The sequence below is a fragment of the Rhamphochromis longiceps genome, linkage group LG20 (genome assembly GCF_057381845.1).
Source record: "Rhamphochromis longiceps isolate RC_006_pf linkage group LG20, R_longiceps_female_GT1.1, whole genome shotgun sequence".
Taxonomy (NCBI): Eukaryota; Metazoa; Chordata; class Actinopteri; order Cichliformes; family Cichlidae; genus Rhamphochromis; species Rhamphochromis longiceps.
The window spans coordinates 32327088-32349962 of record NC_140576.1 but is presented as its reverse complement, the minus strand read 5'-3'; the positions used below and the strand labels follow the sequence as shown (position 1 = coordinate 32349962).

The 22875-nt window shown below is 37.3% G+C and overlaps 2 protein-coding genes across 2 annotated transcripts; one reads left to right on the top strand and one right to left on the bottom strand.

Annotated features, from left to right (window-relative positions):
• On the bottom strand, positions 1 to 17093 carry ints11 (integrator complex subunit 11). Its single transcript, XM_085394473.1, has 17 exons — positions 16874 to 17093; positions 16532 to 16629; positions 15125 to 15198; positions 14800 to 15028; positions 14587 to 14685; positions 14471 to 14505; positions 11883 to 12021; positions 11710 to 11774; positions 11112 to 11301; positions 10940 to 11023; positions 10763 to 10852; positions 8040 to 8202; positions 7844 to 7954; positions 6031 to 6092; positions 5602 to 5744; positions 5332 to 5461; positions 1 to 306 (listed from the first exon to the last, which is right to left on the bottom strand). The coding sequence occupies exons 1-17, from the start codon at positions 16899 to 16901 to the stop codon at positions 241 to 243; spliced, it is 1806 nt and encodes a 601-aa protein (XP_085250599.1). The 5' UTR covers positions 16902 to 17093; the 3' UTR covers positions 1 to 240.
• Positions 17094 to 17873: 780 nt separating this feature from the next.
• On the top strand, positions 17874 to 22610 carry cptp (ceramide-1-phosphate transfer protein). Its single transcript, XM_085394727.1, has 3 exons — positions 17874 to 17960; positions 18099 to 18228; positions 19755 to 22610. Exons 2-3 carry the CDS (start codon positions 18104 to 18106, stop codon positions 20275 to 20277), a joined length of 648 nt encoding a protein of 215 aa, XP_085250853.1. The 5' UTR covers positions 17874 to 17960; positions 18099 to 18103; the 3' UTR covers positions 20278 to 22610.
• The last annotated feature ends 265 nt before the right edge of the window (positions 22611 to 22875 follow it).

The following is a 22875-nucleotide window of genomic DNA, read 5'->3' as shown; positions in this document are numbered from 1 at the left end:
TCGATAAAAGTGTTTATTTGTGCATCAAAATAAAGGGATAAAACAGAATTCAAATGGTCTTTTTTTCCTCAAACTGAGTCAATAATACGAAAAAAGCCTCTGTGTGTTACATGTATAAAGGCAGCAGCTCTTTTGTTGAAGTTTACATGTAGACATTTCAGTTTCTCTGCACTTGCATGGAGATTTTAACTAAAAATGAGCTTCTTCTAGTGTGAATGTCCTTTGAGGCTAAAAGTTGCTTCAGCAGATTCCAGATGGAAGACCCTTTTTCAGCAGGGATGAGAGGAAGCTCCCCAGGTCCTCATCCTGACGAAAGATAAGAAAACAAACCAAACATTTTAGGGAAATAAGAAAGTTAGCATCATGTTTGTGCTTGGCACAAATTAGATTTAAGGAAGTAGCTCAGGGGTTTCCAAACTTTTAACCTCATCGGGGTTTTCCAGCCTCATATAGGGCCTGGCTATACATGAAAGTATGATTGGTCTGCGTACAGTTAAGCACAAATAGCCTGAAATACAGGGAATGCACATACTTCTATCAGGTAACACGATGCTTTGCAAATCAATAAATAAAAGCCCCAAATATTTGAAATAAAATTCTCATGATTTTCTTTTGAAGGCCAAAACCTCGTTCACAGATGGAAACCTTACTTATAGGTCCTTAACATTAGAGAATAACACCTGCCACAGATTTAAAAAAAAGATGAAAATAGCAATTAAAAACATAAATTGTTTCTTACTCTGGTCCATCTTATTATGACTAACTCGTGCTAAGCTCCACTGATAAATTACAGTGAATTTGCTCTGTAGCTAATGATTCTTGTTTGTTAACAATTAATCTTCAATTATATTTTATAATAATTAGATTGTTAATTAGACCAAATGAAAAGAAAAATGCTCATCAAAATGTCCTAAACACCAGAGTTGTTCAGTTTTAATAGACATTACAGACTGAAAAGAAAACCATGACATTTGAGAAGCTGAAACAAAAACATGGTAAAACATATTATTTTACAAACTATTTAATATATTTACCATTCAAATGATCTAGTATATGTGTATTTATCCTTTAAACGTCTTAATTTTAGTCAACCTCTGAAGCACACCTCATTGGATTTCATTTCATGGATTAGTAACAACATTCCTACAATCAACTTCGAAAAGACCACATTTTAAAAAACACTCCAAAGGGAATCTAACCAATAATTACATTTTGGATCTTACATTAATACACTGTCGACACATCTTCCACTTGTTTTTTAGAGGGTGGTATCTTCATAGGAATTATTTGGCTTCAAACCTCCCCTGCACGGTTTGATACTTCATCTTTACTGTGTTTTCATAGAATGTGCAAATAAGTCAAATTAAACATAAAATAATATTAAAACAGTAATTTTATAATAATTTTACTGTTAGTCACTCAGGCTTTATTTATATAACACTTTTAAAATAAAATGCAATTTAGAGCACTTCACAAGCAACTGATTCATCGTCTATAACTAAGTAAGCGGAGGTTACCACTACAACTCACCCGGTTGAGTTGGTAACCCATTGTACTGAAGACTAGAACCCTTACTGCAGATACCTGGAATTGAGTCTACATGTCTTATGTGCCATTTCTCTTCCATTTGTCTACTTTTTTCTCCGGTTTTGTCCTGTCCTGTCAAAATGAAGGCTAAAATTCCCCAAATCTCCCCCTCCAAGACCTCCTGCACATGATCTTTTGCAATTCATAAATAACATTAATTGTTCAGCGCAAGTCTTATTACACCCATACTTTTCCTGTCATCAAAAGGATCCTTCAGCCTTCTTCCTTGAGGTTCTCTAAAGTTCTCAATTACACCTCAACTACTAATCAAAGAGATTCGATATGTTAAGTCATCAAAAACTGTAAAAATAAAAACTTTCTTAGTTGAACCTGTGCAACACCACTTGAAGTTGCAAGACATAAAAGATATAAGAAAGAGGCATAAAATGCACAGTAGAATATTTTGTTTTTTTTACCCGCTGCTCTTTGCACGGAACGCACAAAACCACAGAAACCTCTTTTCTTCTTTCCACTGTGACGGAGTTTAACAGGCTGGTTTCCCCACCTTCTACTTTCCCCTTATTCTCACTTTCAAAGCCCCTACTCTCATACTGTCCACCTACGCGACTGTTTTCACTCCCCCTGGCTGAACTGCTCACCATCAGGCCTGTGTAGGCACATCTTAACAGAAGAACTGTCATCTCCTGAGCACTGCGGTCCCAATTTTACTTGAGTCCATCACTGATAAGGATCTAGGACAGTAAACCATGATATTTACATTAACCTTTATCAATCTTCTTGCACTCATTGCGGTCACAATGGATCCCTTGTTTCACGTGCCAAAATAAATCACATCTTGCAAATACAGTTGGCCTCGTTCTTGATATGAGCTGTCGGACTGCACTGTAACTCTTTGAATATTTCTGCTGCATGCATTAGTGTGACCCAGCTTTAATTCACTTGTGCACCTTTAAAAAAATATTTACAAAATTCACAGTTCACCAACTTGAAAAACTGGAAAAATCCAGATAAAGTTACTAGAATTTAAAATTCCTTAGGAGCTGTACAAGACTATTGGGGGGAAAAAAAGCAGGAAATAAATTATACCAGAAGCAAAGAAAACGTCCCTCACAGAGCTCAGTGACTTCAGATCAGGAAGATTAATGCCAGATTTAGACCAGATCCTTTAGGTGTGTTTTGGTGGTATTTCATAGCGAACCGTTAGCCTCCACAGCCCCACACATACAAACTAACACACACACACATGGTGTTCGACAACAACTAAATCCAACCTTGACTTGCTTCTAATTTTATCAGATGAAATCCAAACACACACTTTTAGTTCTACCACATCACATTTGTTGGAATAAACTTGTGTAAACTTCCCCGAGTGCAGTGAGTCACCAGTTCTATTTAACAGGAAGAGTAAAGTTTAATATCAAACACCTCCGAAACGACTGAGTCTTTAACACTTGCAAAGGTTAACATTTGAGACCAATCTCATCCTAAAACCCTGAGTGTGACATTTACGTGCTCACTCTTTGGACCAGAAGACATCGTGATTTAGAAATGACTTGTAAACACATTTGTTTTGCATCTCCCTTTCTTTTTCTAGCAGTCTTTCTACTTATTGTTTTATTTTAATTTATTTATTTTCTCTAAATGATTTTTATTTCTTTCAAAGAAAAAAAAAAAATAAAGCGAGTTTACATTAACGTTTAAGAGGAAACTGGAAACTCACAGGTTGAGGATGAAATTAATGTACAGTCATGATTCATTTAAGAAGAAGGTGCAAAAAGGCATGACCGGAAAAACTCTATTCAACTGCAGCATCAAGAACAGAAATATGACATTTATATTTGTTTTTTGTATTAATTTCAGTGAAGGTACTTTCCATGGCACGATACCCCACCAGAGGTGCAGAAAGGAAACCTTGTTGCCACTTTCCACTGCACTTTGTGACACTTACTTTTGCTTTTCTTTTGGATAGGGCGACTATATTATGTACTGAGCTACAGAAAGCTATCAGTCTAATCATCTTTAGCTGATTTTAGTCTGTGTTAGGTTTGTTTATTGGTAAATTACTACATGTTAATGGAAAAAAAGAAATTATAAACAAGGTTACAACTAAATATAATGTTACCCACAACGAGAATATTTACAGGTCAGAGCAGGTCATCCAAGCCTTTATGTCTTCAAGATCTGCTGTTGTTTAATCTGTAGTTTAAAGTTTGGAGTTGGCTGAAGTAAAATTGTAAATATTTATTATGCTTGAGTTCTGCACATCTAATTCTGTAAGACAATAAGAAGACTGGAATTACCAAAACTTTACAACTACGTCTAATCCACAGAGCTGGAGGATGCTCAAGTTGTTTTTCAAATATCACACGCAACTTCTTTCATTTCCTTAAAATGTGTGTCAGTGCAGCGATGATTTTAGCCACCATTAAGACCACATTTATATTTGTTAACCTATAAAGAAATAGACCTTAACACTACAACTCTCGGGGACTGTCATTTTTACCCCATCCTGCAACTACAGGAGCAGCAAGAAGTTATTTCTTGAAGAAGTTGGTAATTTCTATCTATTTTTTGTAATTAGAAGTAATATATTTAAGACTATGTTTTAGGGGTTTTACTAATGATTTTGATTATTTCACTACAGACTGCAAAGTTACACTGACCAACCTTGTGTTGTTGATGGATTACCTCAGATGTTCCCCAGACTGAAGTCTGGTTCATTTTCAGCATCTTTTTCCTGCCATGTCATCTCTGCTCATCGGGAATCTCACATGAACTTTTATTGAGGGGAAAAAAATCCCCCAGCCTCACTATGCTAATGTGTTTATATATCCTAACCAAAGCTCTGTAGCTAGCCACCAGGTAGCACACCATTATATATTAGTGTCTTCATTTAAGTCCAAAGTGATACCAGAGCTGTGCGTTTTAGTTTTTTAGAAATCCCTCAGTCAGAACATTGCGTATCATCTCGCCTTGAGGCGACTTTTGTTGTGATTTGGCGCTATATAAATAAAATTGAATTGAATTGAATAGATTGAAACAATCGAGCTAACACCCTGCCAACTTCTAACTCTGTTACTTTGTAAATCCTCTTTTTCATGGATGCCTGGATGATAACTTTGTTGTAACACCTGGAAGAGCAGCCGCTCTGATCATTTTACTGAAGATTAAAGAATCTGGACCGTTTTTAACTCTCAGTGATGCCACAGTGTTTGTTTGAATCTGGGAACTGAAGAAGAGTTTGGACCCAGAAAGAGCTAATGACGTCAGACTTAAGAGGTGGATTAGCTAAGACAGCTGGATAAAGGAAAGATTTTTTAAGTAAAGGCTCAATTATAACCTGTTAATAAAGATCAAGCGATCATATATAATCTTCCGACATATTAAGTCAGTATAACTTTTTTAATTGCAATATGAGCCCCTATTTGGACCTCTTTAAAATGTTTAGTACCTCCTCTCAATTTTTAAGTCCAAAAAAAATGGCATAAAATCTCCTGTACACTATATACATTATATCTCATGTTACATGTCTATCTTCTGTTTTCCAGCATCCTGTTGTTCCTTCACAGAATTTCATTGGAAAATTATTTCATATCTCAAAACAGTGATTCAATAACTAGATGATTAGGGGAACTACCAGGCTTCGACTGCATAGGCAGTCCTCTAATGTATCTTTTTACCACCCCACTGTATGTCTATCAGTTCTCTATCTTGTTGCTGTTCAGAGCATTTAAAAGAATAAATAATAACGAAACGCTCCAAAAATAATGTCCATGTTTTCACCTGGTAACTCCAGGAAAGCAGCAGGACTTTGGTGTTGGAGTCTTCGGCAGAGGAGGAGACTTTGATGACGATAGACTCCACGATGACTGTGCCATCAGGGAGGTGCTGGATGGTGTAGCCTTTTAACACACTGAGGCAAAGAAAAGCAAAATGATCTAATTTGATAATTATACTGAGAGAAATCAAGCAGACTTTAGAACAAGCAGATAATAAGGCCGACACATTCGCATTAATCATTAGCTAGTGGCAGACTAGTGACCTCACTCTCACCTCTTAAGGTGCGTGTAGATTCTGTGGAGCGTGTCGGCGTCGCTGTGTGGATCCTGGAGCTGCACGTGGCAGGTGAACCGTAACTGATGCTCATTGAGGCCCAGCTCCTTCAGGGCCTGCTCTGATGATACCAGCTTCAGACTCTGTGTAGTGAAAGCCACAAGGGGGTAATTATCATTATACAGTAAATAATAACTGAGCAACTGCACGCCACAAATGAAAGGGATACAGCTGCCAGTTTATTAGGTACATAGATCTAAAGTTAAACCACACAACGTGATGCAACGTTACTGAAATATATCAAAGCAAGTTCTAAAATAACTAGACACAAAATTGAGTCCTCTTAAAGGTAGATCTTGATCTTCATGTATATTTTGGCGTTTCAAAAAAATTAGAATCTAAAAACATGTTATAAACCATGAAGCTTACGTTTTCCTTCATGATGAGCGTTCCGTGCATGGTGCGAGGTTTTTTGGGATCAGGCAGCGGCCCTACAGCACAGCAAATAAGATACATCATTGTATAAACTGCTACTTGTGGTCAAAATGAACAAAACAGTGAACAACAATACAAGTCCTGCAACAAAGGCTGTCAGTAGGGTGAAGTTCAAGAAAAGTGAGCAAACCTATATTAACCTCTTTGAACTAGAGAGGTGGTCTGCTGAGGAAGTTTCATAGGTTAGTGAGGTAAACTGAGGGTAAAGGGTGTCACAAAGGTAGTTTTAACATAGATCACCATGGTAACTTATGCTGAACATGTAGACTGGTCTGGAGAAGGTTCAGCGTTTCAGTTAGAAGCTGTCTGGAAGCGCCACATGAATTCACAAGTTTAATGATTTCCTGCCAGCATTCTGCCTCTTCATTATTCTTTTATTTGAGGTTCCAGGGCTGACTTTTTCTACTTTATGTTTTTTATTGTCCGTCACCCATTCCTCTGACACATGTCTGACAGATGCAGGCGGAGCTCAATCTGTCAATTCTGTGTAGAATTAGAGCAAAACGGTGCATCAAAGGCCCCTTTTCCATGTGATCTTTTGTGCAGAAAGCCTGGGTTAACACAAAAGGTTGCTAGCCAGTGTTGCAACTGGGGTTTCAGGTATCATCAAGCCAGCAAACACAAAGAAAGCCTGGTTACGTTGAACTTGATTTATAGTACACCTCTCTGGAGGCCAGGCACTATTGCTTATAAAACCAGTGCCATTTTGAAAGGTTTACCAAGGAGGGTGCTTTCACTGAAGAGGCACCTTCTATAACTAGAATGAATGTGGCATTTGTTTGACTTCCTTTATAGTGAATCTAATTGTGTTAAATTGTAGTTTAATGTAAAGAATGTTTATAGCATTTAATGTATTTATTTATTTTTACTGATGAAGTAAAATTGTTAATATTTGCTTCAGTTGAGCAGTAACCTCACTCTGTATTCGTGGTAAGATGAGTTATCTTAATAGAAAATCCTCCCGAGTGTCCACAGTTAGCTCTGTGGACACTCGGGAGGATTTTCTATTTTTGTATTAGGTTGTTCATTTTGGCCTCACAGTTTGAAGTGGTTACTCACAACACTTGGGGATATTTTTATTCCAGGTGGACATTAGAAAGAACAGCCCAAGGCTTATGGGGCAAATAATTCAACATCTAATTGGAATTAGATGTTGAATCTTTTAATATGACAAGTTGTTTTCAAATCTCATGAGCTACAACAAACAGATTGGCCACCATTAATCCCACATTTCACATTTTAGAAAATGAGTACAATGACCATCTGTTTCTTTTTTAATATGTACAGACATACTTTTAGTTTTTGTGCATTTATATATTTTACTCTTGCAGAAGTACTCATATTTTTTTTAATGAATGACCATTTATGACCGTAAGTCTTTTACCTCGTTATCACGGTATACTTCTGATCAGGAACTGAAGATTTACACTTACTAACTCCAAAAGAGAAAATGCACTAAAGTCTAAAATACCAGGAACTGGGACAAAATTCAGCAGTTCTTGGAAATCTTAAAAACTAGGTGACAGTTATACAGTCATAAAGCTGCTGCTGTTGTAATGTCCCCACTTACTTAAATGACATTTGCCATTACCACAGCTAATGTGGGTCACAATTCTGAATGGAGGTGGCACAAAAGGTGAACAACTGTCTTCTGCCAACCAATCTCAGGACAAATAAAGCTAAATCTGAAGTGAAACTAAGTAGGCACATTGCACCTAAACCATTATTACCACAGAAAACAAGTTACCTCCAAGAGCCATCTCCCTCTTCAGTAGGTTTAGTGAGATATCAACGGGAACGCTAGGGTTTGTGGTCACAGTCGTTGTCTCTCCATTAGCGGGCATGTAACAGTCGATACCTGTCATTAAAAGAAGGGAAGCATTAAATGTGAGCATGTTTAACTGATTTTAAGCTTTACTGATGAGCGGACGGTCTGCACTCACTGAACTCCTGCTCGATCTTCCCCTTTAGGAACTCCATTTTTACCGCCTCTCCGTGCACGAGCAGCATGTTGCGAGGCTCTGCCATGCGAATGAGCTGCATGATTCCTTTGGCGTCTGCATGTGCACTGAACGACATGTACTCAACCTGCAGCTTCACATCCAACTGTAAGAATCACAGAGAGATTTAGAGGCAATGTAGAGCGTTGGCTATGCTGATCAGAGACCTTACAGGATATTAAAGAAGACATTATTGCCTTCAGGTGGTGCAACTAAGCTTAGTTTAAAAAGTAGGGCTAGTTTCACAAAAATATTTAAAAGAGGTCTAACCCAACAGAACAATCTTTCTAATGCAACTTAGTTTCTTAGGCTAATCTAACTTAGCTTACTCAAAAGCAATAAAGAATGGCTCATTTAACCTAAAAAAGACACATTTTACTTCCATGCTAACTTTAGGAATGGTAATAATGAGTGACATTTATCTATAAGCAACAGTCAATAACAAAACAATAAAAACAAAACTTTTGTGGAAAATGTTATAGGTGTATCGTCCTTGTAACAGTGGAATTCTTCTAAATGATTGACAGTTTCTGCAAAGATAAACAGATAATCAGTAAGATACTGCCACCTCGGCAATCATTTTTTTCACCTTTAAAAAATAAAATCTTATTTATGACTATGCAGTTTTCTGTAATGGATGAATTTAGGTATCTATCTGAAGTCTGACTATTTTGTTAAACTAAACTATAGTCAGTCAAGGTCTGCTGTTGTAAAACCAGATACATGACACATTACCAAAAAACTTATTGATAATAACCATAACAATTAAAAACTAAAAATATATCACATTATTGTTGTTTTTTGGTATCGTTTTCTAAAGGTCGAACGTTACTCTCATACTAGAGTAAATTATTTTCCAAGAAAAGCGAGAAAACACACATTATTAAAAAAATTGCCATTAAAGAACAAAAAAAAAAAACCCAAAAACAAAACCCCGTCATTAACAGGAAATATTTTGTCCCCTAATAACTGTGTAATGATGTGACAGGGCTCATATGTAACACAGCAGGCTTCATCAGTCTATTAAAGTGATGGTGATCTGTTACTCAGGTCAAGGTCACTTAAAAGTTTATGTGGTTTAAACCTTAGAGCTCAGTACATATACTATGCACATGATAGTGCTGTGCCATATAATATTCTCTGCAATAATACCAGTATAAACCTTTATGGGATATAAAAGTGTCATATTGTTACGCGTTTACATTATCTGAGAAAATCTCACAGATGTCTGACATCTGTATCAGCCCCGTGTCCACTTCCAAGGACAATTTAGTAAAAAGGGAGCTACTTCAGCGATCTTTAACAAAGCACAGGGGTTTGTGGAATACGTAAGGAAAGTCTTCCTGCCAAAAGCGAAAACAACAAACTTCTTTCACCCAAATAAACGTTATCGTTATAAAAGCTACCGTGGATTTTATGAAGGAACACGAGGAAGAGATGCTAGCAGGTGGTGATGAACAGCACCGAAGTAAACAAATGACTCAGCCAAGCAAGAACAAACAGTGGATGGAAATTACTGATGCGGTTACATGGAGCCTCGATCCAAAAAAACATCGACCCAAGTTACGACACCCAGGGTAAAAAATAATTTTCAATTTCAGTTTTATTATGTTGCCATGTTACACTTTTCCACTGAAAACACTACTACTGCTTTGTGCTTTCATTTGACTTACGGTGTGTCTGTCTATATACTGCTGCACCACTCTATAATGCTGCTGCTGGCACCTTGTGGCAATATCTTCACACTTTGAATCAGGTAGTCTATCATCAGTGACAGGCGCTAAATGGAAAAGGAGGATGGAAAATGCCCTTCATTTTTTATTTATTTAAATACTGCCACCTGCAAGCTGCACTCAAACAAATGTTTTTCTCTTTGAAAGTGGTATTGCATATTTCCTTCAAATATTGCGATACACTTTTGAGGCTATATCGCCCAACCCTAAGATACGGCACAGACAAACATGAGTGTGGCCCAGTAAAACTGTCTTTTCATGCTACTGTTGAAGGTTTTGTGAGAAAAACAACTGAAATGAAAGACAGACGTGCAGACAACAGCATTAGCCACTACACTCACATGTAGTGCGAAGTGGTCAGAAAATATAATTGTGTACATGCTTGAAAGGGACCATAACAAGCTTCAGATGTTTTTTTCCCCCAACATACATATATACATATACGTGTATATATATATATATATATATATATATATATATATATATATATATATATATATATATATATCAATAGGCCAGAAAGAACAGGTACATGTAGAAGCCTTTTTGTGTAAGGTAAAACTGACCAATTGCCTTAAATATATGCAGACTAGCGGTGGTTATGTTTACAGCTACTGGCCAGAGGCCCATTTTGAGCCTTTAGTGGTTCTGTTAGACAGAGACAAGATAGCAAGTCCGGTTTTTAATCTTTAAGCTAAACTAACATCTTCCCAGCTGTAAATGACTATTTAAGTGGTAATACTTGCTCATCTAAACTCTCCTCAATATAATGGAAAATTTGGAATCACTCATTTTAAGATCTTTGCTACAACCGAGTTCACAGAAAAATGAGACTGGATGGAACGACTGAGGAGGATGTGAATAAACGATGTGACTTTATCTGCTCACCCCCTAATTTTTTTTTCCATCTTGAGAATATAAAGTAAGTCTTACTGTTGCTCTGCCTTCCATCTCCAGTTTCCTTTGCCCATTTAGGATTTTGTGACCGATTGTTCCCTGTACACAGTAGCCAGGCATGATAACCTAAAAAACAACAACACAAAAGCACACCTTTTAGGTTTTAAGTGTTACAGATTTCAAAAACGCTGTCCACTTCCTTACAATACTCACCATGTTCTTCTCATTGCCAGCCCATTTCTTGAATATCTGCAAAGACTGACCTGCATGCAACATACCCGGTGTTGCAAACACCACCTGAAAGTGTCCACATTATTTTACTTCACTGCACTTTGACCTCTTCAGTGAGAAACTTCGCATACTTTTGATGTACAATGGGACTCACCATAGGACCGGGATTATCGGCGTAGGAGCGATCAAAAGCCTTGATGTGCTTAAATTCAAACATGTTTCTCTGTACAAAGGTTTTTCGAATCTTCTGATTGGTCCACGTTATGAAAAGCTTGTAGTAATGATTGGCTTTCTCTGTCAGTCCAGTGGAGAAGTAGATTGGGGCCTTCAGGTTCATTCTCTCCCTGTGTGGTGAGAGGGGGCAATTAGAGCGTCTGTCCAAAGAGCCAGTGAAGAAGTTAATGTGCCACATTTATTCTATCAAGCTTAATAAATTGAATACAGCTACTTTAGGGAGCTGTCCAGACAAATATCAGCCCTTTTTGTATTGTAATCATGTGCAATTACTCTACACTGAAAGGACTTTTTATTTAATTGGAATGTCAACAATTATGTGCTAGAAAAATTGCCTTTATCTGATATCATTCAGCCAGAGAACAGACCGCGATTATCTTCACGCATCACTGTCTTTGCTCTCTTCTTTCTAGCTTTCACAGAGACTTCCTCCCTTTTTAATAGAACCCATACAGCAAACAGAGATAAAAGGCACACTTGCTAATGCTTCTGAAGAGTCTTTTAAAACAGATCTGTACCAAAATGTTTCCAGCAGGATGCAGAGTTCTTGTGCTCGACCGAGGGCGAAAACTGGAATAAGAACCTGGAAGGTTGGGAAGAAAAAAAAGATCTTAGAAAATATATTATACTAAGATGAAGAAAACCCGACTACTCGCAAAAAATGCAATATTCAATAAACTTTAACCGTTACCTTTCCTCCTCTTTCTATGCTTTCATGAACTTTCTTCAGAAAGTCCCGCTCTCTGCACCTCTTTGAGTCACGGATGGTGGTGGCGTATGTAGACTCAGAGATGAGGATGTCTGGGCGACACTTATCGATCCACGCGGCACTGTGAATTTACAACACCAGCATTATGAAACTGTCACAGTCAAAAGCTTGGAAAAACCTAAGAATTAAAAGATGTTTTAATTATAATTTTCTATTTTTTAATTAGGGAATAAAACTAAAGACATCAAAACAAATAAATGAACAAATGTGGATTTATACAGTCGGCGCTAGAGGTTTAAACAAAGTGTGTATTTAATGTATGTGTAGAAAAAGTTAAGGCAATGGACTTAAAAATTCTCTCTAATGGCCAGCTATACAACCCAGACATTCAATGTCCAGGAAAACTTTCTTTTCTTGTTACTGCTGAATGTCTTGTAAGCTAACCAACTGAAACAAAAAGCGAGACATGCAGACAACAACATCACCCACTCATCTATGCTATTATCTTGTGGTCAGATTATGTAATCATATGCATGTCTAATAGTGACGTTGGTGCTTTCCTCCCTTATATATGTAGTTATTAGGCCACAAAGATACATGCACAGTTGTTTTTTAGGTGAAGGTAACAGACATTTGAATCATTTTGAGCTTTTTTGTACTGCTGCTTATGCTAAACTAAGACCTTCCTGGCTCCAGGTTGATATTTAAGTAGTACTGATTTGGTCATTTAAACATCCTTGAAGACAGTGGAAAGTCTGGAGCTACATCTTTCATAATCTATGCAACCCAATCCTAAAGATTACATTGCTTTATACCCCTTTTGACTACAGCGGGGCTTACACTTTACAAAATAAACAAGCTGTACTCAGTAAGACTTTAAGCTAACATAGAAAGGTCATAGATCAAGTGAGCAGTAAGTATGTGTGACTGCAATACATTGGTACAGATATATGCCCTTTAGTGCTGAGTAACAGACTAAAATAGTAAACTTTCGTTGACCAAAACTGAAGCATAAACATCTTGGACAGTCTGTCCCAAACAGGAAGCCATAATATTTCAAGTTCAATCAAAATGCCGTGGCAGCCGTGCCATTTTTAAATATGTCACCAACAGTGTCCCTCACTCGCCTGTAACTAAAATCTGACATTGGGACCCATTCGACCGAAGTCATGATTCTGACTCAGCTAATGCCTATTTCTTGTATTTCTTAGTCCAGGCAGTACTTCTCTTCTAATTAGTCTCCCTCAGTAGTATATACACAGCGTCCTCCCTGCAGCTTATGTGGAGATCTGTCGCTGACTGAACTTTGGGAAGCATTGATGTGCCTTCTGATCTGAGCTGCTATTAATTGGTGAAGTCTGAGCCCCTAATGAACATTTTCTGCAGCAGAGGTGACTCTTAAGTCTGTCTCTCCTAAGGCAGTCCTCACAAGAAACCGTTTCATCTGGGTGTTTGATGTTTAAAAGTTGTTTATATTTTCTGGTCTCACTCACCTTCATGTCTTAAATACTTAAAAGTGACTTTCTGTTCACTTTACTTGTTTGATTAAGGGTTGCTTTTAATACCTGCAGCGGTCAAATAGGGCTATTTACCCACTCACCCCTCTGTTGGGGATCCCTTTCCATGAATGACTGCATCAATGCAGCATACTGTGCAAGTGATCAGCTTGTGGCACTTAAGCTCATCTGCATGAATAAGGTATTTCTCAGCTTCCTTTCTCAAGTCATGTAAGTTGGCTGGCCAATCAAGGACAGTAATGTCATGATTAGCAAACCTTTTAGTAGTAGTTTTGGCACTGTGGTCAGTTGCTAAGTCCTGCTGCAAAAGGAAATCTGCTTCTAATAATACATTTACCCTTTAAATAAGCTCAGTGAGATCCCAGCTTTGATTTTTTTTTTAACACTGTTTAGAACAAACAGACCGGCCTCTATTGAATATTGAAATTTATTACTGAAAACCTCCCCATATAGTTGAATAGTTTAGTACAACTAACACGTTCTTTAATAGTTTTTATGTTTTCAGTTGCTGTGTTGACCCCTAAAAGGGTGTAGTCAAAAGAAGAAAAGGATTCAAGCTTAAAAAAGAAACAGAATTAATAAAATAAAGCCATGGGATTCCAAAATTACAGCTTATTTTTCAACTTCTGATCATTTTTTTGATCCAGAAGTTATTTTATTTCGCATCGCTTGTGAAAAAAGCAATTTAACGGATGTACAAGCCATTAATGGAGGGTCAACCTCAACACGCAAATTGTCAGAAGAATAAAATTACTGAATGAAAGCAAGAAAGAAATACTGCATCTTAGGCTTTTCCGCAGATCAGAGTTAACCCTTGGAGATCCCTAAAAAAGACATCCACCTTGGTCCCTAATGGACATTTATGTCCATTAGGGACCAAGGTGGATGTCTTTTTTAGGGATCTCCAAGGGTTAAGATTTTAGGAACGACTCAAAGTAAGGTTTTAAGAAATTCAAAATGGGCACTGGCAGTCTTAAATTTGTAAATGTATGATCTATTTTTTAAAGAGTTAAATAACTAAAAGAAAAACCTCAAACAAGTAGGTTCACTTACCCTAAATGCCTGTCCGGTGTCATGTTATAGTCACCCTAAAATAAAAAGAAATTATTCTCAGATTGCACTTGATAAATTCACCTACTGTGACAGAGTGCACACTTGTTTACACTCACAGTGTAGACCACAGACTCTGATCCCACTTTGATGTGAACCATAGCAGCTCCCAGGACATGGCCTGCATAGTACGCCTTGATCTCCAGCTCATCATCCACCTGCCACCAGCACAAAACAGCTTGAATTGCCATCAAAAGAGAAGAAGCAGCTGGCGCAGAAGCAACTATTAGACATGTGTGCGTGTGTGGTCAAAAATGATGTCAGCACTGCACCTGGACAGTCTGGTGCAGGTTCAAAGGAATCACTTTCTTCATGCAGTCCTTGATCATCTGCGAAGTGAAGAAGTTGGTTTCTCCCTTTTTGTCAACGGTGATCTTCCGGAAATCTTCCAGTAAAATGGGGCAAATGGCTTTGGTGGGATGGGTCATGTAGATGGGTCCATCATAGCCCACCATCTCACTCATGTAGGGCAGAGCACCACAGTGGTCCAAGTGGAAATGGCTGAAAAACGTAGAAAGGTGTACTATGTTCCACACATGGTTGAGATTATTTAAAAAAAGGTGCAATATGAAGAACATAACAAATAAGACAACAAACCTGATGATCAAACAGTCCAAGAAATCTGTCAGACGCCCGTTCTGTGTTATATAAGAAAAGTCTGGGAAACGTCTCTGCAATGATAAAACAATCTGTTATAGGACTGTTACTGAATGGAAATCATCTTCTTTCAAAGGTAGAAAACAGTGCATTTAAAAAGGAGAGTCTCTTTCTTAGAAGGACTGTTTCATAATAGCTGTGTTTAAAATGCATTCCAAGTCAGAATGTACAGAAATACCAGCAGTTTGCACAGAGAAGCCCAGCCCACCTCTGCCAGCTTGGTCATACCTTTACTGCCAATGTAAGCGTTGAATAACAGAGTCCCACGTCACTCAGTGTCTGGGTATTGTGAACTGTCATTTAGTGCGCAGACACAAACGATAGTCACTGTGCGTTCCCTGACTCAAAGCTGCAAGGAAGCAACCCTCTCATCCATTGGGGAAAACCTCAACGTACAGGTAGGGAACACAAGCTGTCTGCTCTCACCTACTGTAGGGCAACTCAAGAGGTTCCATTGCCTGAGCTACTCGCTGAGGTGAGTCCAACTATATCAAGTTTGAATCTCTCATCCTCACACACCAACTCAGGCTCCTTCTCCACCCAAAAAGTGATGTTCCATATACCACAAGCTAGTTTTGGAAACCAGGGATCGTCAGACCTCAGACCACCGTCTGATCCACCAACCCCCTATGGCCCCTCTTTGTCCTTTTATTGCAAAAAATTTGATGGTAAGGACTAAAGACAGTCCAAGACAGTAACAACTGTGTTATACTGCTAACACATCATCGGTTCTTCGAAAACATCCCGCTGACAGCAGGCTAACACAAAAATACGAAGAACCCAAAGTTATGTTCAAGCTGAGTGAATGCAGACGCAGGCCCAGCAGGTAGAGCCTGATCTTCAACATGTAACGAAAGCATTGATGAGCAGTCAGACTCTTCTCTCTATCTTCTTAAGTAGAATCACTGTGGTGACCCCCTTTAAGCCTCTTTGGGCTGATTTTCAATTTTACTTTCTGTTATTGTTGATTTTAAATAAGAAATATCATTAGTGTCCTCATTAGGATAGGTGTTTGTGTCAGTGTGTGGGACTAATCCTAATGAAAATCTTAACTTCTTCAGACCTGCCTCCTGTCTTTTTGTCAGCAGATCTCACTACAGTCTTGTAAACCTTCCCAGTGTAAAACAGCCTAGTTGGTGTTAACTTTTGCTGTCATATTTGAAACACTTCTGTTTCACTTTAGAGTCTTTTATTTTGCCAAAGTCTCATGTAGGGTTTTGATTTGGGATTCTTGTCAGTATGCTATGTGCAGGGTGCTTATAACTACCAATAAGATAAAGGAAACCAATAAGGGTAAAAAAAAAAAGAAAAAAGCTTTTGCTATAACAAATGCATTATGTCACTCACATCATCGTTGTAGCCCATGTGCATCCCACAGTCCAGCATTATGTTTTTGCCTCCGATGGAGACGAGGATGCAGCTCCTGCCCACATCCTGTCCAGCACCTTGGAAAGGCAGGACAGAAGATAAAAGTTCAGAATTACACTCCTTTAGTAATGGTAGTAAACACACAAGTGCGCAGCGGTAGGATTTAAAGGCTAAGTAGCATCACCAAATACAAACAAATCCCGAAGTGGTTTCTTTTCATAGCAAGGCAAATACTTATATAGATCTTAAAAGTTTTCCAGCTCATGTACAATATGAATGTTGACGGAACTGAGGCGCTAGCTAGCTAGCATCTGTACTCACCGAGTGGCGTTACTTTTATTTCAGGCATGCTTTCTCATTGGGCAGCCTTTTTTTTTATATACACAGGTAAATGACACCAAGGTTACCTAAACGTCCAGGCTCTGTCAGCTGAAAATAACTTCTGAATTATATAGGAAAGTTTATTGTGTGTAGCTTTAAAACATGCAGCTAATATTATGCACTGACTTTATTTTTTAGCAGCGTTGGGCTAACACGCAAGACTTCCGGCCAGTGCTTTCACAATAAAACCCCCTTGCTACGAAAGCCTGCAGAAAACACAGGTGGAAAGGTTTTGAAGACTATTTCCATATCTCATTTTGATAATCTATACTTCCTTTCAAGCAAACCTTGAAAACAAATTCAACTATCTATATTCCTTCAAAAATACTATGTCTTCCACTTTTAATTATACTGAACTGATAGATGTGTGAATAGATTTTCAGCATAAGGAATATGACACCTCTAAAAATGATTAACCAAGAAAAAGTGGCATCACGTAGTCTGGATAGCACTAAGAATGAAAGGGGAGGTTTACAACATGCTAATAAGACCTGCTATGGTTTGGAAACTGAAACGGGGTCACAGGATAACTGGCCACAGTGATATTTAAAGTCCTCTCATCCTGCCTTGCCTCTTCTTACTCTTTGCTTACTTATTATGCTTCACTGCCTACACACCAGCTACCATTTCATGTGACATTTCAGGTAGCAATTCACCCGTCTGGAGCTCTTTTTGACCTAATTTCAGCACTGCCTACAGAGATTTCAGGTGCATTCATTTATAAAAGTTCATTTCTGGCATACAAAGGCTATGCTGTTTGTCACTTTTTATTTTTCACACATCAGTGACGTTTATGCAACAAAACTATTTGTTTAAGTGCGGCGGGATCATGGTTTGGGTTATAATAACTTCTTTCAACAAGTCTAATAAGCAATCAAGGTACAAATTTCCCTTGCTTTTATTTTGAAGATAAAGTCGCCAATTTAGAGCCTGCGCAGTAGAACCAGATAAGAACAGACAGGATCTGTCGCTTCACGGTGTCGAGAAAAAGAAATGCGTAATTTTCCTTTCAATTTTAACTTTTCTTGTAGGTGACGAGTTCACTTCTTGATCGTTTACCACAGGGCTTACATTTTTACACAGTTCCGGTTTGTTTGTAGCCCCGAAATACATTTTTTCATTCATTTTTTACGTGCCTGTTTGTGTCATTTGCACTTCCTGGTAGAAACCATGGCAGGCTCAGAAGACCAGAAGTTCTCCCTCCAGGAGGTCCTAGACACTTTTAAGTTGTGTCTGTCGGAAAATAAAGAAGTCTATCTAGAACAGTACGTCGCTGGATGGCGTGGGCTTGTAAAGTAAGTGGTTTGGTGGTCCAAATATTCTCTGTGTGTTCTTACATCAGTGTAGAAGTAAAGTAAGGCGAGCAGATCACAGCAAGGTAAATGTAGGACAGAGAGCGTTTACTATAAGCTAAGATCAAGTCTTGAGATTTATATCTGATCCAGCTGACTCTTCATCTATTTTAAAAAAAAAAAAAAAGTAACTTTCGTATGTTTAATGAATAAAAAAGTGTCACCTTCATGCCATGAAAACTTTCCAGGTTACAGACCCTCAAAGAACATAGGGATAGGCTAAAATTTTCTTTTTAATTAATTATTTTATGAGTCCTTGCAGCTTCATAATTACAGGAGATATCCACAGATTTGAAAAACACATTAAAGCTCTGTTCAAAAACAAATAAATTGTATAACCTGAAATCAAACCCCCCTTTTGTTCAATTCTGTTTTCTGATTCCAACTTTGTGCCTCAGTATCATGTCTCCTTTCCCTCAGCCCTAACTGCTTGCACCAGATGGCTGCCCCTGACTGAGCCTGGTTCTCCCTTTTAACAGGTTTCTTCCTGTTACAAGGAAATGTTCTTTCCCACTGCTGCCAAAATGCTTGTTCATAGGGGGTTGTCTGATTGTTGGGGTTTCTCTGTATTATTGTAGGATTACTGTACCTTATAGTTTTAGGCACTTTAAGGTGATTTTTTTTTTGTGATTTAAATAAATAAAATTGGATTGTATTGAAAGTTATATTGTAGTTTCAATTGCAAAACTACAACAGTCAAATGTCTGTGAAACAAGGGTCATCACAGGCTGAGATAGGTGGCTGATCAAAACAGGTTATAGCATATGAAAGGGTCTACTTTACCTACAGACTGATTCCAGAATCATATTCCTGGTAATAGTGTGCCTTCTTGGCTAGGGCTAGGTCTCTGTGGAAAAAGAGATTTTATTCTCAGTGGACTTTCTGGTTTTAAAAAAAAAAAAAAAATCAATAAAATGTGATGACAGAAGCAGGCCGACAAGTATTTGCAAAGCTGGTAATGCTAGCATGAGTGTTCCCCTTTAAAAGCTCCATGTTTTTCTTATATAAGAGCAATTAAAAGATCCAATAGAAAAAAGAAACAAATACCAGAGCTGTATAGTGAGAGTTTTGACGGAGAGTATAGTTTGGACTCTTTTCAATTAGGAAAAAATGAAAGTAAAGGAATCAAAGGCAACACAATAGCATTACGAAACAGGCTGAGGCACAATAACTGCATCTTGATAATATTTTAGAAATGACTGGAATTTGTAATTATAATTGAAATTCAAATTGCAGCGGCTTTCATAAATGTTGCATTTTTATTGTAAAAAGTATGAAATATTTTTGCAGCAGGAACAGCATAAAAGGGAAAGAGTTGAGCTTCAGCTCTGGTCTGTGAGTGAATTCTTGGAATTTCTCATGTGAACTGAACCGATTATAATTTGCAAGCATTTAGAATTTACTGCCGTAATAGTAGACCAAAAGGACACCCAGGTGTTAACTGAGTGTGTTTTTACTCCTTGTAATAGGTTTCTGAACAGCTTGGGAAGTGTCTTTGGCTTCATTTCTAAGGATGCTGTCAGCAAGATCCAGATCCTTGTGAATTATATGAATGGTGAGAACGCTTCTCACTATGCTACTGTGCAGTCGATGGTAAAATACGAACTGGACAATAATCTCGTGGATGTGAACAAGAAAGGAAGCCACCCAGAGTCTGGCTGTCGTACTCTGCTGAGGCTCCACCGCGCTCTGAGATGGCTGGAGCTCTTCCTGGATCGCCTGCGCACCAGCACAGAAGACAGTAAAACATCTGCCCTGTGTGCAGAGGCCTACAACGAGTCCCTCGCCCAGCACCATCCGTGGATGATCCGTAAGGCTGCGGGCATGGCCTTCCTCGTGCTTCCTGGCCGCCAAACCTTTTTCGAAGTAATGAATGTTGGCCCACCTGAGCAGGTTGTGGCCAAGCTGGGGGAGGCCCTACCTCTCATCTCTGAGGTGTACCAGATCACAGAGGACCTATATGCTCAACATAACATGCTTGATTTACCTTAGAAGCAAGAAGTGCTAATATCTGACACGTCATACTTTATATAATTAAATATTTGTAACTTGTCCTTGGTGAAAGGCTGCTGAACAAGATGCTTCTGCTGCTTGGTGAAGGATTGTCATAATTAGCTGTAATACCACTAAGATTAATTTTGAAACTACTGTATACATGTTTTAACATAAAATTCTGTACATTTTCCTCCAAGTAATGGACCTTTGAATGTATTTTTATTAACTCATCTTTTGCTTTTAAATCAACAGTTCCCAGTCTAGGGTCAGCAATCATTTACAGTATATTAATTAATATTAATATATTGTTTGTAGTTAACTCAGATTTTGAAGATTTTACATTTTTAGACAGAAATATATAATTTAAAAAGCTGCACCTTTTAAACTTTTGACCATCCACCCATCAATCTTTCTGAGTAAATGAGCCCAGCCATCTCTCAGAGGAAGGTTAAACATGTAGGATAAGATCCTGTTGGTTTAATTCTTATAATATTTAACAGAATAAAATCCTTCTTCTAAAATAACCAATCTTAAATAATAAAAATCAGTTTATTTCTTTTTAAATCCTTAAGGACTTTTTGACTTGGTTTTTAATTTAGTTTAAAATTGCAATTAGATCTTTATACGGTATTTGAAAAAGAAACTGATCCTGAATTTACCTTAAATCCCTTCATTAGTTAGAATTTTTTTTTTTTAAGTAAAGCTGCTGGAGAAACACTCTTAGACAATAAATTAATAAAAGTTAAAATCTAAAAGAGTTTTTAGACAGAATTTCAATTTTCAATTCTCTCCCAACAGTCAAGATTTAGAAAACAACACGGCAAAATAACTACTTCTATTAAAGCGTAAATGACAATACTGATACAAAGAACTACAAACAATACAAAACAATGTCTTTTTCTTCAATTCTAAAAGGCTTTTCATACAGTTTACAATACCACCTTAATAAATGGACTACACAACACTGCTTTACCTGGGAATGCTGTAAGTTGATTTTTAAGTTACTTGTAAGCACACATTGTGTCGCTTCGTCTGGTCTGCCCTCCCTTGTCTCCTATTATTCAAGGAGTTCCCCAGGGCTCCATATTAGGACCACTATATATAACTTTTCCATTAATTTCCGTTAATTTATTAAATGCTGCGTTCTGTTTTTATTCAGTCATCTATTGTTATAAATTATTTACTGTTATCATTTACTGTTTAACTCCTTCAGTAGTACAGACCCTGGAATTTCTGCACTCATTCTTTGATGTTCTCATTTGATCTCATTGTGACTGTTCTAACCTCAGTAACACTTTTTACTTTGATTTAAAAAAGAAAATCTGAATTAATGAAATAAAAGGAAATATTGATCTGCTTGAAGTTTTCGGATGGAGGATGTTCAAATTACAGTTTTCCATTGTGGTCATGTTTGGGAATAGCTGCTCTGGATTGTTTTGTTTTTTTTTTTTTAATTAATTTAAAAATATGAAGGGAACTACAGTGGGTCCCTGAAGTCTTGGGCTCCCGTTTAAAGCTGCTGTTTTTGCAACAACATTTATTCAAAGGAAATAAACCAAGTTTGCATTTTGGATTTGAGATTTCAGCATTAAGAAGTAATGAAGAAACAATGAAATGACAAATTAATTAGAAGTGAACAAATGTTTGGCTCTCAGATATGAAAACAGGCTGAAGAGATTTAATATCTTAAGAGGATTAACAGAAAAGTTATTTACTGGCATGATGATGATATTTTGTAATGCTTAAAAGACCAAACATTTAATTGGGGAAACATGACACAAAGTAATAATGAATAATAGTGAGGTATACCAATTATGAAAATTGTATGGAATAAAGTAAACTGTTACGTCAGTTTTTCAGCTGCCATGCAGTATTTAATCCAGTGTTAAAATGTTGAACCTTCTGTTGCTGGTAATCATTATTAATGACCTTTCTATTTAGATATATTACAAAATATTCCATAAATATGGGATGATGATATATTACAAATGCAAATGGACAAACATACTTAATTGGGAAACAGCATGTTGTAAATCATTGATTAAAAAGGTTTAACTCTGTACATTGTTGTTTTCCATAAATTCATATCACTTCAGTGTTTTACTACACATCTGATTTAGGTTTTTTCTTGTTAAATGAAGATTTGTATTTTTGTTACATGCAAATGTTTATTTATGTCCACATGAACAAATGTTTTGCATTATGAATTGATTTATGATTAATGTACAAATATTATGATAGAATATAGCATTGTATTTGGAACAAGCATGTTCTGTATTCTGTGTTATTATTCACTCAAACATGTAATAAACATTGCAGGTGAAAAAAGACAGATGTTCCCGTTTGGCCGTGAAGGATGTACTTAAGGTTTCTTATTTTGTGAATTAAACTTTGTCATGTGATTTTTTTTTGATTTTAGAAAATAAGTCATTGTAAGTGCAGCCATCTCACTGTCCTTAAACAGCATCTTGAAGGTGACAGAAATGAACACATATCATTACTATGAGACTAAATACACTCACCGGCCACTTTGTTGGGTACACCTGTTCATCTACACATTAATGCAAATGTTTACTCAACCAATCACATGGCAGC

What these genes read in the sequence shown, in the direction of transcription:
- ints11 (XM_085394473.1), bottom strand. Translation starts at nt 16,901, where the DNA reads ATGCCTGAAATAAAAGTAACGCCACTCG. An exon ending in CCGATAATCCCGGTCCTATG is followed by an intron (nt 11,024 to 11,111) that starts GTGAGTCCCATT and finishes GGACACTTTCAG; the next exon opens with GTGGTGTTTGCAACACCGGG. An exon ending in GAGGGAGATGGCTCTTGGAG is followed by an intron (nt 6,093 to 7,843) that starts GTAACTTGTTTT and finishes GCTGTGCTGTAG; the next exon opens with GGCCGCTGCCTGATCCCAAA.
- cptp (XM_085394727.1), top strand. Translation starts at nt 18,104, where the DNA reads ATGGCAGGCTCAGAAGACCAGAAGTTCTCCCTCCAGGAGGTCCTAGAC. An exon ending in GGATGGCGTGGGCTTGTAAA is followed by an intron (nt 18,229 to 19,754) that starts GTAAGTGGTTTG and finishes TCCTTGTAATAG; the next exon opens with GTTTCTGAACAGCTTGGGAA.